At 36.0% G+C, this 13,200-nt stretch overlaps 1 protein-coding gene across 3 annotated transcripts in view; it reads right to left on the bottom strand.

Moving 5' to 3' along the window:
• The window catches only part of FIP1L1 (factor interacting with PAPOLA and CPSF1), a 45,110-nt gene that overhangs the window by 30,026 nt on the left and 1,884 nt on the right, over nt 1–13,200 (bottom strand). For 2 of the 3 annotated variants that reach the window (XM_063336463.1, XM_063336462.1), the window contains exons 3-9: nt 11,543–11,600; nt 7,984–8,087; nt 5,743–5,804; nt 5,431–5,541; nt 4,148–4,278; nt 3,800–3,868; nt 1,358–1,467 (exon numbers count right to left, since the gene is read on the bottom strand). In XM_063336463.1, the coding sequence (XP_063192533.1) occupies nt 1,358–1,467; nt 3,800–3,868; nt 4,148–4,278; nt 5,431–5,541; nt 5,743–5,804; nt 7,984–8,087; nt 11,543–11,600 (645 nt within the window). The remainder of the gene's footprint in view (nt 1–1,357; nt 1,468–3,799; nt 3,869–4,147; nt 4,279–5,430; nt 5,542–5,742; nt 5,805–7,983; nt 8,088–11,542; nt 11,601–13,200) is intronic. The other variant, XM_063336464.1, reaches the window with a different exon arrangement.

The raw sequence follows: 13,200 nt of genomic DNA, 5'->3' as shown, positions 1-13,200 counted from the left end.
CTCACAACAAATGCAAATTTCACAGAATCACGGAATTTACACAATGCATTTATTTTTTCTACAACTTTAAGCTTCACTACATTTTAATATCCTGGTCATTAACTACTTTCTAAAGTATTTTAGACATTCTCTGTCCAACAGTGAGATGCATAAAGAATTGAGATCCTGTAACAAAACCTGTACTAGATATAAATTTGGAATCCTTACCCTGTCAACCGTACATTCAATTTTGAGAACTCTGTTACAAGAATATCACACATCAGAAACAATTCAGAGAATTAAAAAAAATATAAAATATTACAGGGTTGGTAAAAAGTTTGGAAGACTTTTACTACTTCTTAGACAAACAAAGATAAAAAAAAAAAAAAAAACTAAAACCTAAAACCTGTGGTATAACCTGAAAGCTCAGAGAAGAATTTAAGCTACCAGGAGGAATATTCTAGGAGTGAAAGAAAAATGCAGGCAAGAGCATCACACAAGATTGTTTTTTCCACCCAAGCAAAATATATTTGGGTGTTAAACTGACTCTTAAAGGGTGGAATAATTAAACATGAGTGCCTCTGAATTAGTCAAGGTACTTATGGATGCAATGCTAAAGACAAGTCATAGATGCCAATCTTTAACTGTTGATGACTAAAGCGCACAACCTGCTCTACTTCCCTTACCGTCATTTATAAAACAGTGGCTTTTAATTTGCACAGAACCAAAATTCCAAAACAGGATCACGTGATAACTAAGTGAAGCAGAAGCATGGATTCATCCTAAGCCAAGTGCCAGACAGCAAACAGCAATAGCTTAGATATAAAGGACAGAATTTAATAAAGCATGGGGCTGCAAGAAGGAAAGGAAGAAACCCTAGTTAGGAAATAATTTCTCGCATTTCAAAGAAAGTAGACTAAAATATTAAAATACGGAGAAGCTAAAGCCACCTTGCAGGAAAGAGATCGGGTTCCGGGAATTCTTGCAGTGGAAGTCATAGTTGTCTGACTCCATCTTGTTAAACTGAGAAGACACGTTAGCTAATACGCATAAAGGAACTAGATCAAAACATTTTGTTGGCCAGTCTAATTCTACACAAAAACCACGGTGTGATCAACACCTGGATTTTTATAGCTGCCTTGTTATTTGGTCCTGTTGCTTTTTCTCCCCTTTCTTTCTACTTTCTCTTTCCCAAACAGCCAGCATTCATGTGTAATGGTAACTGAAGGCCAAAAGTGATTAGGATCACTCTTCCCCTCATGTCTACCTGTTACAAAAACATATTTTCCTTTTTTCCTAGAGAAATCATGAACTTCAAATACATAAAGGTAGCAGAATGAAAAGTTTTTTGGTCTTGACTTACAACTGTCTAACTGACCTGTTTGTTGGAATTCCTGATTTGAATAAGGCAGGAGGAGATGTGAAATCAGCTTTGGTCGACTGCACTGCCAACTCTTTCTCCAAATTTCCAGTTCTGCCCTGCTGTACCTTCAAAATAATGTTTCATCATTAGTTTAACCTCAGAAGCGTAGTAGCCCCAACACTCAGCAAAGCACATAGGCAACACAAAAAGAAAGTAACTTTAATAAGATATTTTAAAAACTGACACCTTTGCACAGCTAGTAAGATTCTATATTTTATAAGGATATATTACTTAAGTATTGTATTTAATATAAAGAAGCATTATGTCAGAGAACAAATTATTAACAGAAGACTAGACATTTTTAATATTTATTTTCCAAGCATTTGATTTGGACATTAACAGACCAAACTGATTTTCTTGTAGAATTTCCTGTATGAACAAAATAACATCTTAATTTTTAAAAGACGCAAACTTCTTAAAATAATAAAAATCTTCATAATACTAACGACAGAGATACCTAACAAGTCTGCTACCCAAAACCAAACCACAAGACAAGAAACTGAGTGGATTCTTCGTCTGCCTTACTGACCACGAGATCTAGTAACCACTTAATTTCTGAGTCATAGCAAGGGGTCACCTCACACTCTGGGTTATGCAAACTTTAAAAGATTTTATAAGACTTTATAAGACTTTATAAGATTTTATAAGACTGAATACTTCAAAAACATACTGCTGTTTCCGAAGTACTGCAAAATTCCAGAGACAAATTATTAAAGCTATGCCAGACCTTTGGTGCAAGTACTTCAAGTATCATTTGACTTCAGCAGCGCATTATACATGAAAGAAAACCCTACGTTGGTTAGCATTGAAGACAAACCGGTACTGATTCAGTTTTTAACGACACTCCCACTGTACCAACCACACGGCTACAGCACTCGCAATAGCTGCTTCCCTCATGGTATAACATCACATAGGCTGTGATCTCTCAGCTTCTTGTAGGCAAGTGAACTAATAAGCTTTTGCAGAATCTCACTTCTAAACACAGGCACCTCTTTCCCAACCCCCCGGAAATGTACACAAATAGTTAAGATCAGTTAAAAATGGAATTAAACTTTAATATCCAGAAATATGGGGAAAAAAAAAAAGGCAACCTGACAAGTTTGGTTTAAGCTTTTAAAACTCTGAAAAGTAAGACTTATATTAATTAATGAGTAACTGGAAAATGTAGGAGGCAAAATCTTGCCATTTACAGAAGATTAATCCAAATATATCATGTAAATTACATGAGACATGAGAGTATTTCAGAAGAGTGGAAAAAAGTTAATGAAATTATTTAATAATTACATATAACCTCTTTGTAAAACACATGACAAACTGTTACTTCAGACTCTTACAACACAATTATTACCTGTACTGTTTGATCACTGCACCCCCAGAGAGTCAATACTGAGCTAGAAATAGGGGATGCTTTGGTTTGGAATACTTATCCTTCTTCCTTCGGGACAACACTTCAGAGAAATTTGAAGTGTAGTCAGTTACAAATCGTAACTCCCATTTCCCAACACTTCCGCCATTCCGTAACACTATTATAATGATAACTGAGGAAGGCAAGAAGCCCCAGGGAGCTTCTGATCTGTTCTTGCTAAGATAAAGTCAAAATGACTGGATACCCTCAAGTAGCGTATGAGAGGAAACAAAATATCTGTCTGCAATTGACACTTCTGTCACAGGAGCATACAGAAGAAAACAACAAATAGTTCCAAGTCAGTTTAATGACAGTTCAAGAACAAAAATGACTGCATATTGCAAAAAACCAAAATAAATATCCCTTGTAATCTAACTTCAACTTTAGTGTCTAACAAAAGAATAAATGAGAAAATGAGAAGTTGAAAAAAAGTTCAATCCTTAAGATAAATCCTGTCACACAGATTTTTCTGTTCTCTGAAAATCAGAATTTCCAAACAGAAAAATATTATATATAACTTGATTTATTGCCATGTAATTCCAAAAGGACAACAGAAAAATATGGAAGATTGATTTTCAAATCTCAGAGTTGCCAAGGGTGTTACAAAACACAGTAAGAGCTAAAAGGCCGCAGGAAAAATAAACATGCCATAACGTACAAAAGCTTCCCCAGCACATCTGCACAAATTATTTAATCTGCACAAACAAATGCACTACAACTAAAAATAAACCATCACATAAAGAAAAATTAATTTCACTGAGAAATTGGTTAGTTCACCAGGCCATTAACTCACATGCTTGCAGAAGGGTGACGAATAAAATACCACTTTTTAATCAGCATTTTGTGACATACGCAGAATGTCACTGATGTAAGATGAGGGTTTGAAATAATGGCTACGTCCATTTCAGTTGTTCTTCAGTCAGTCTGTGGTGGCATGGGAATCAATACTCAACAAAAATGACAGCAACCAACAAAAGTTTACTAAAATTCACCTTAAAAAGATGGTATCTGCCATCGAGAATCTCTGCACTGGGTCTTACTTCCACAGACTTGTCTTCAGCCTAAGTTAAATAACACATTGCCCATTAAGATACTATAAAACTCTTTAGACCTGGGCCACAATCTGCGTAATGGTACAGATGCAATCTAGCTGTAGCTAGTCTGTCACACTATCCACACAAATTGCCAGGGAAGCAACACAGAAACGCTCTAGGCTCAAGGTGGGGAGTCAGGTGCAAACTCTAACACAGGCACTGAACTGAGCAAAACAAGCTTACGACACACAAACAGCTTTACAGGAGAAAAAGCCTGTAGAATACCACAAAAGTTGTACTAATTACCGTAATTTTATTTGTGGTTGAGGTAACTGGTAAAATTTCAAGACCCATTCGTATTCTCTTTTGTTTTTCACAGTAAGCTTTCCAGGTATCTTCGTTGAACCCATAGTTGAAATAATCAGAGAGATCAGCCCCTTTAAATAGAAAAGCACAGGTTTTTATGACACTACAAAGCTCATCTTTTCTTTTCTTCACTGAACATACGTACACCTCTATTTGTAACATCAAAACAGATTAGGTATTGATCTAAAAAACATACTACTGAGATGTACAATACAGTCTTACATCAGTAAACATACAGTATTCATAGCTAAGGCTATAAAAACTTTATATAAGTTTTTATTTAAAACTATTCTTTAGTCAGAAAGAGTATTTTGCCTAGCATCCTGTCTCAGGGATCAAAAGTAGATACTTACAGAATATCATAGGATATTATAATCCCCATATCTTTACAATAGGATAAATCTAAGATCTACAAGTTTGCTGTATGCTCAGTGAAGAACCACTGACTTTTGCTTGTTCTGTATTTGATTCCTCATTTCGACTCCTAATTCCATTTGATGCCATGAAGTATTTTTATTGTAAGAGACAGACCAGACGTAACTCAAATAGCTAACAGTTCAAACACCAGAATATTATCAAAGGCTTCTTTTTTCCATTTTATAGACAGTATTTGCATTGCCAAAGCAATATACAAACACTAGAAAAAACTATACAGAGCAGCAAGACATACTGCCACTAAAAAAACCCCAACAATGCTGGTATTAGATAAGTCTGGCCAAATCACTTGAGCCAACCAGACAAAACACACAGGAGACATACGGAAAGCCCATGTGCTACCAGCTGCTTCTTCAAAACTTAAGGACGTTTATGCGTGAACACAAAGAAGCCCAAGCAGCTACGTTTCACCATTTTTTATGCTCAAACCTGCTAGAACTGCTTTCCCTTCTGCTTTATTCTTCGGTCCTACGGCACAGACCAATAGCTATAATCTCCACAGAAATGGAGATTTCTAAGGAGAGTTCAGGATATACATGTATTTAAAAAAAAAAAATAAAGCACGTCCTACAGTCTGTTTTTACTGACACTTGTGGAACGTCTAGTAAGAAACATGGCACACCCACACAGCACAAAGGCAACAAATAACTTAGCTGATTTTTCCAAGTTATATTGTACAGTATCTTCTAGCTATATGGTAGAAAACATCAATATGCAGTAAATGGCAATTATGATTAAAATAACCTACTGAATCCCTACATATCAGTTAACATAAACCAGAGCATTACCTGGCTTTCTCCAAGGTTTATCTTCAAAAGAATCTAAATCTACTTCCAGAAGTGGCACACCATTAATACTCCCTGGTGCATCTAGATCCACCCCTTTAATTTTTGCAGCACCTGTGAAGAAAAATTAGAAAGTTAGAGCCTTCTGTCTCTACCAAGTAGAGTTTTAACAGTTGTAACACACTTAAAATAGACATAAAAAGTCAGATTTAAATTTATCAAGAAGTTTTGGAAGCGAAAATGACTTCCTTAATCCAAAACAATCAAACATTTTTTTTTACATTTTTACTAATATTACTGTGCAAGTTTTCTTACCAGAAGATCCATAAGCTCGTCCTCCTGTCTTAATATTGAGATTCACAGGTGCCGCTCCATAACTTAAAGAAATTAACAAAACTGAATTAGACAGAGAAAACTCTTAAAACAGAAGAAAACACAAAACAAGAGTTAGCTAGATCCAGAAACAAACTGGACCCAGGCTCAATCGTCATCCTGAATCTCTAGCTTTCCAAGCTGGTAACACTGTAAAAGTAAAGAGTCAGCCTAGGAGGAAGAGAGTGTACCTTTCTATGCTCAGTAGCAACTTCTCCAACTAATAAACAGTTGTGAAGCAAGTCCCAGTCACTCTTCCTGAGTTGAAAGGATAAAGACCTTGATAGAAACAAGAATGGACAGAACCAGGAGAAGAGAGAAAGGAAAAACGCAGTTCATTTAGGGATACAGATGACACTCTGGGGATTAGCATAAAACCAAAATAAATAATAATAAAAAAGAAAGGGTTTAGACAGATCCTTTTTCCTTTTCATAATTATTCCATTTAATCTGTACAGAAGTGGAAAATACAAGCATTTCTCTACAATGATTGAAAGGCTGTCTGTTTCAATGTACTATCTTTGTGACCAACAGAAAAGTATGTAACATTTCACTTTCTAAAATACTTGAGAGCTTTCTTCATAAAAATGCACTCAGAAATCTGGATACTGAACTGATCTAACTACCCTAGGAATTACAGTATTGTTCACTTGGATCATTAAGAGCTAGCTTTCACTACCATTTGCATGCAATGTAGCCTGTCCTCACAGGTTGTATCAAACCATAAAAATAATGAGATTAACATATAACTAGAAGGCAGCGTACAGTTTACAGTCCCACTTCCATGCAGTTTTAGTTTTCCTTCAAGTGCTACAACAGTACAAAACTCATGCAAAACGTTTAACTTTCTCGTCAGCCATGCTGTATTTGTGCATGACTTTGTCAAACAAATCTTTTTTTTTTTTAAACAGCAGTTAACTACTATATGAAAAATCTTTTAATCCTATAAAAGGAACCTGCTATACTAAAGTTAAAACGAACAGCAATGTTTAGTTTGTTTTACATTACTGCCCTTACATGAACCTTCTGTCCAATTTGCCCAGAAAAAAAGGTTTTTCAGAAAACAACCATTTCTACATAAAACTTTCCACCCTAATTACATTTAGGATCATATGCTTGTTGTTTTCTGTATTCAAGAGCACCAGCAAATCCACTGAGAATATAAATCCAGTTTTGCTTTAGTCTCACAAAATTTGAGGTCACTGCCTACACCACAAGTTACTGAAAGCAGACAAATAAAGAACTGGAAGAATTGCTATTTTTTATATTACATTGATTTGCAGTTAGTTTGGGATAAGACATATTGAAAGTTTTAAAATACTGTGTTTCAAAAAATTAGTAAATCACCTGCATTCTAAAGTTAAGAACACAATAACGTACATGAATCAGACCTACTTGCAGACCTCATATAATTCTATTAAGAAATGACGCCCTAGTAACTCTGGTTTTAATAAGCATAAAAACTTTAGGATTGCCAAGATAAACAAGTAAACCACTTCCCTCAGAAAACTTCCATATAATGAAAAATAATATTTCATAATTTTGCATAAAATTAACACTGCTCAAGAGTGTTCAGTGAAAAACCAAGCCCTTTTATCAAGAGAAGCAGCAATACGGGGCAATAATAGTAGCAAAAAATTTCTTGTATGGTACAAGCGCCTAAACCATGATCTTGAGAAATTATGTCCAGAGGCTGGCCACTCCATCCTGAAGTGCATTAAAATCATATTTGAGAACATCAATAGGAACTGCAACTATACAGGTCTAATTAGAACTGTATCCACTACAAACAGGACCAAGGACAAATGTTTCTAAGGTTCTCTGTGCTTACCACTCTATCATTTGCAACAAAAATGTCACCATCACAATAACAACCCTAAAAATACTATGTTGCATAGCCATTCCATAATAAAAACCAACTCTCTACTTTACAAATTTAATACAAGTACTTCTCAAAATCTGAAAACAAAATTTAACTCATACAACAGCTCTTCTTTTAAGACAACTCACTGAATTCATTTCACTTTTTTGTTTTCAAGCCACTATATCATTAAAAACATTGTTAAAGAGCTGAAAAAAACCTAAATATGCATACATTTTGACATTGGCAAGTATTAAAGAGCCTGAATTAATAATTAATATAATCTTTAAAGTTCCCCCAGTTAATCTTTGCAAATAACTTACCTATACTGTGGAGCTCCTGTTTTAATATCCCCTATGGTGACTTGAACATCATCTTCATCATCATCACTATCACTATCGCTGTCATCCTCAGCCTCTGCCACCTTCTACGAAAGAAAAAGTCATTGCTTAGACAGAAAGCAGTCACTTACCTTTACAGTGGAAAAACAACCCAAACAAAACTATCCGTTCTAGAAATCTTCGAAAGAAGAAAGTTCTCCTTTTCCCAGGCCTCAGAACTAAGCAGCATTAACAGTAAATTTAGGAGGCTCACCTGCTGAAATGCTACAAGTATCTGAAACATCTGGATCAAAATAGGGAAGTATCTTTAATACTAAGCTCTGTTTCTGAAACATGACGTTTCCTAAATAAGCATAAAATAGTTTCCACTATCTAATATCCTTCTCCTCTATACATAGCTCATACACACTGGTTCTACTCCTATCTCGTCACCCAGGAAAGAACGTAAAGATACACAAGACTAGCTTCTTGCCATCCTCAGTTACATATCCAGGGTAAATCAAATAAATGTTTTCCCAGTTGTAGACGAACACTGCGCTTCAGAGATATCTATTAAGTTCCTAACATCAGTAAACTATATAATATGCTTGAGATTTTTTCAGCAAACAGGCTGAAAACAGATACAAGAGCACACTGCATGCTGTTCTGTCCCACAGCATTCAAGCTTGCTGGTAAATAAAAGAGTCATGCCAGTTCATACCAAGGGTTCATCTTGTAATCCAGTGTTTTGAGTTTGTTTGGTGTTTTGGTTTGGTTTTCCCCTCCCAGACACCACAGGGGAGAGAAAAAACAGGGCAAACACATATGATGCTCCCCCCTAGCAGTCTTTCTGCTGCTGATCATCATCATCAGCTCAGGGAATTTCCTAAGCCAGTTATGGCTTGTCTATTTAGTAACCCCCAATGGATTTTTCTCTCAAGTACTTGCCCAGACTTCCCTTCAACTTATATAAACTCCCAGCAGCGACACTCTCTTTGGCAAGGAGTTCCATAGCACTGTCTACTGCATGAAGAGCCAATCTCTTACTTGTTTTCATCCTGGCTCCTACAACTTTCATTCAACAGTCCCAGTTCTCATATGGAAGGGACTGTGAGAAGTAAATCCTTATTTATAGTCTCTGTATGTGATTTTGTTAGCCTCCATCATATCCCGCATATTCCCATCTTCCAGGCTGAGAAGTCCTTGCCTACTCAGACATTCCTTGTATAGAAGCTACCCTGATTACTCTTGCTGTTCCTCTTCTCTCACTTTTTTCAGTTGAAGTAAAGCCTTGACGATCTGAGTGGAACGAAACAGCACACAAAATTCAGGGTGCAACTGCACCATGAATTTATTTAATGATACCTTCCATTTTGTTCTCCATTCATTTTCTGTTACATCCCAAGGTTTAACTGCTTTTTAGACTCCAGACAAGCAGCTGTCAGTTTCATGGATCTTTCTACATATCTTGGTGCTCCTCCTAAGTGGTAATGATCAGCTCAGAGACCACCATTTTATTTGTAAACTTGTCTTTCCTCCCGCAAACATCACTCTTCTTTTTCTATGCACAATTATTAACTAGTCAGCTCTTCACAGGTAGTACTTGCTATTACTATCTTGAATAACTCTGTAGCATTAGAAAACTTGTGATCCCACAAATTATCCCTTTTCCAAGTAACTCATAAACACGTTAAAGAGCACAGGTTATACACAACATTCCAAAGAATCCCTACTGGAGGTGACCTTCCTTCACTGTGAAAACGGAATCTTTACTCCTATCCTCTGTTTTCTGTCTTTTACACATCAATTATCCACGTGGGACTTACCCTACAGCTGCTTAGTTTTCTTAAAATCCTTTGGTGAGAAATTTCTTCAAAATTTTTGTGGAATCCAAGTCAACCAGTTCACCCTTATTCACATACTCATTGAATCCTTCAGCAAGAGGCTGAACATACCGAAGCCAAGTTGATTCTGCCCAGGCAGGCTGCAGTTATCCAAGCACAGCTGAGTTCTAGCCCTTACATATTATACCATTTATTAACTTGCTTGGTACATAAATTAGACAAGTACGATGTCGGAGTGCAGTTCATCCTTACTATACAACATTAATATAATTTACATAGCAATTAAGAGTCTAATCAAGGGGCGGAGAAGTCTAGATCAGTATAAATATTCTGCAAACGACAGCTGAAGACAGTCTTTCAACGCCCCACTGATGAAAAGGACAAGTTCACCACTCTCACACACACCAGGCAACCCACGTAGTACAGAGCAATTACAAATGCATCGAACGGGAAATAAAATTTTGTCTGTAGTGTGTACCTTTTCCAAACGAAACCAACTTCACTTACAAACAATAATTTCTTAGTTCCCTCCTCACAGAAATATTCACCTTTTCTTATTCAGCCAGCTTGAACACCATCCATTTTTCTAGGTAACTGCTACCCTTTGTGTGGACCTTTTAACGTGAAGTTCTCAATTCTATTGAGATGTTCTAATGATATCCTAACAACACTAGGCTTTATATAGGTGAGAAACACAAAGACCTACAAGTACAAGGAAACTGCACCAATGAGGATTTTCAGAAATATTTTAAAATCAGCATGTCCAAAAAAGTATACTATTGTCTCCTTGGACTTAACATACTAAATCTACACCCACCTATAGTATAAGCAGCAGCACAAAAAGCCTTTGGTGCACTTAAAATAGCGAGCTTTTCAGTTTAAACAACTGAAATAAGGTTTTTAAAAGTTTTCATAAGTTTTTTTTTTATTCCAACTTTAAATAAGTTGGAATATCTTTCATAAATAATTAGATTTACTCAAAAAATACACCTTTGAGAGAGGCCAGTCCTTAAAACTTGCACAAATATTATGATAATGATTTCCTCATCACTTAAGAGAATTCTTGCAAGATATTAGCTAAAAAATCCCAGTGAAGTAAAATTACAATTTTTTTCATAGAACAGATTTAAATTGTTCCCATTCACAGTAAAATGAGTCCTTTCATCAACATTGCAACTGTAAATTTCATTTCCTGGTCCCTTCCTTCATCATACTAACACTGAAGTTACAAGTCATACTGAACACTGAAGACTACTACACCAAGGAAGCCTGTTATGTTGCCTCTGAAAAGCACGTGTAATTCATCTCTTGATCCATATTTTCACATAGTTCTGCAAACGATGATTGTTTATCATGTTCAAAAAAGAAAAATGAACAGATGATTTTATTTTCCTAGCAGTGAGGAAAAATAGAGAGTATAATTGTGAAAAAGATGTCTTTGAGAAAAGACAGTTGTCTTGAACACCATCTTTTCCCCAAAAAAACCATTCATTTATTTTCTGTAAGTTAGATTTAAAAAGTGGACTGCAGCTGGAAATTGGATTTCATAATTTAATAATTTCTACAGAGTTTCTGGAGACAGTGTCAAACACCTTTCAGAAAATCAAAGGCATACACTTACGCATTAATTCATTTAATCATAAGTCCTAGCCAAATTACAAGTACCCCATAAATCAAAACAAATTAAAGCAGTATTTCAAAAACACATTTAAAACTACCGTTTTCACAACGCCATTTTCTGCAGCTTCCTCTTCACTTCCAGGTGGGGGTGGAGCACTTGAACAAAAACAAACAGGAAAAGATCAAACTAGGTATTTATGGCCATATTATCTCACATATATCAGACAATGATGAAAAAAGCTTTGCTACATCATTCCAGAGAACAGACAAAGCTCCGCCACGTTCTGCATTATTTTAAAAAAACAACTAATTCATTAAAAAAAAATTTCTAGATTAATATAACTTTATATTAGCAGGATAATATTTAGCTCTCATAAATCATACCAATGGCTGTTTGTAGAATACTTGGAAGTAATAACGCACTACACCTGGATCCTCTTGAAATCAGAGTGAAATCCTTCACAATATATGAAGGGAGAATAATAGCTTCCCCCCCGCCCCTGCAGACTGACACTTTCAAAGACATAATGGGAAAAAAAAACATTTAAATACCCATAGGTAATGTTGCACTGAACCAAAATTCTCACATCTGCATTGTGAAATTTTCTTCCACCATACGGAATAGCTACAATGCAACGATGAATTCAATTACATTTTAACTGTAGACTGAAAACTGTAAAAATTTTAAAACTACTGGCCCCTGTAAAATGACCAGCACTGTCAAATCTATGCAAACGAGCCGTCTCACTGGGCTTACCTACTGCTGCTTCTTACACAGCAATATTTTTAATTTCCACAGTTCCATTAACTGTTAGAATATTGCACCACAAACAGTGGAGTAAGCAGGGAACGATTTAGAAACAATATTCTTTCACTGAAAATATATTTCTGAAATGGAGTGGGCAACTGCCAAGTTTTATTGAATAGGATGATGTTGACCCCATCTTCTGTTGGCAAAATACCCACTCTTGAGTGTTGCACCAAATTCCGACACAGCCCAGGTATGGCCCCAGGATTCAAGCTTGACCATTTCCCTTCACCACCCAGTAAAATGACAGACTACCTACAGAACCTGAGTAAAACCTCACTATTTTTCTATACACAAACAATGCCAAAAATGAGAAGCCAGAGACCAAAGCTTTTAACAGGTAAACTGTCACCACACTTCCAGAGTTCCAAACATAACCCATTAGAAGCATAAGTTACCATTTGCTATGCTTTTTAGTCCATAACTATGTATTGCAGTAGCCAAATGCCAAGCTAGACACTGTTGACCGGCAACTGGAGTAAAACACCGCTGTTTCTAAAGACAATTTTGGTTGCCACGCAAATAATTTTCTTAAACAACAGTAATACTGACAGAAGGTGCCAGGTCAAGAAAAGGTAACCAAATACAAGGCATCTATTGATCTGGAATAGCTTCCAAGTAAAGAGCAAACAAATAATTAGGGTTCTTTGTCCTGGGAAAGAGAGGATTCAAGATGAATGCAACAAAGATCTAGAAAACTCTTAAGTGACACGGAAAAGGTGAGAGGAAACAACTATTCCTTATACTACACGAACTAATGGGAATCCAATAAGTGCATCTAGTAACCACTTCAAAAGGGTATCGTACGTAGTCAATGGTGGATGTCATTACTGCTGTATCACACTGTGCCTGTCAAAAGCTGACGTCAGTTCAAAAAAGCAACTGAGCAAGCTTACAGACAAGTCATCCAAAGGTAATTAAGTTCAAGAGTTCTTACTGAAAAAAATC

This window comes from Chroicocephalus ridibundus, chromosome 5, assembly GCF_963924245.1.
Source record: "Chroicocephalus ridibundus chromosome 5, bChrRid1.1, whole genome shotgun sequence".
In the NCBI taxonomy this organism is placed as follows: Eukaryota; Metazoa; Chordata; class Aves; order Charadriiformes; family Laridae; genus Chroicocephalus; species Chroicocephalus ridibundus.
The sequence above is the reverse complement of the archived record's forward strand: the minus strand, read 5'-3'. Positions and strand labels throughout refer to the sequence as shown.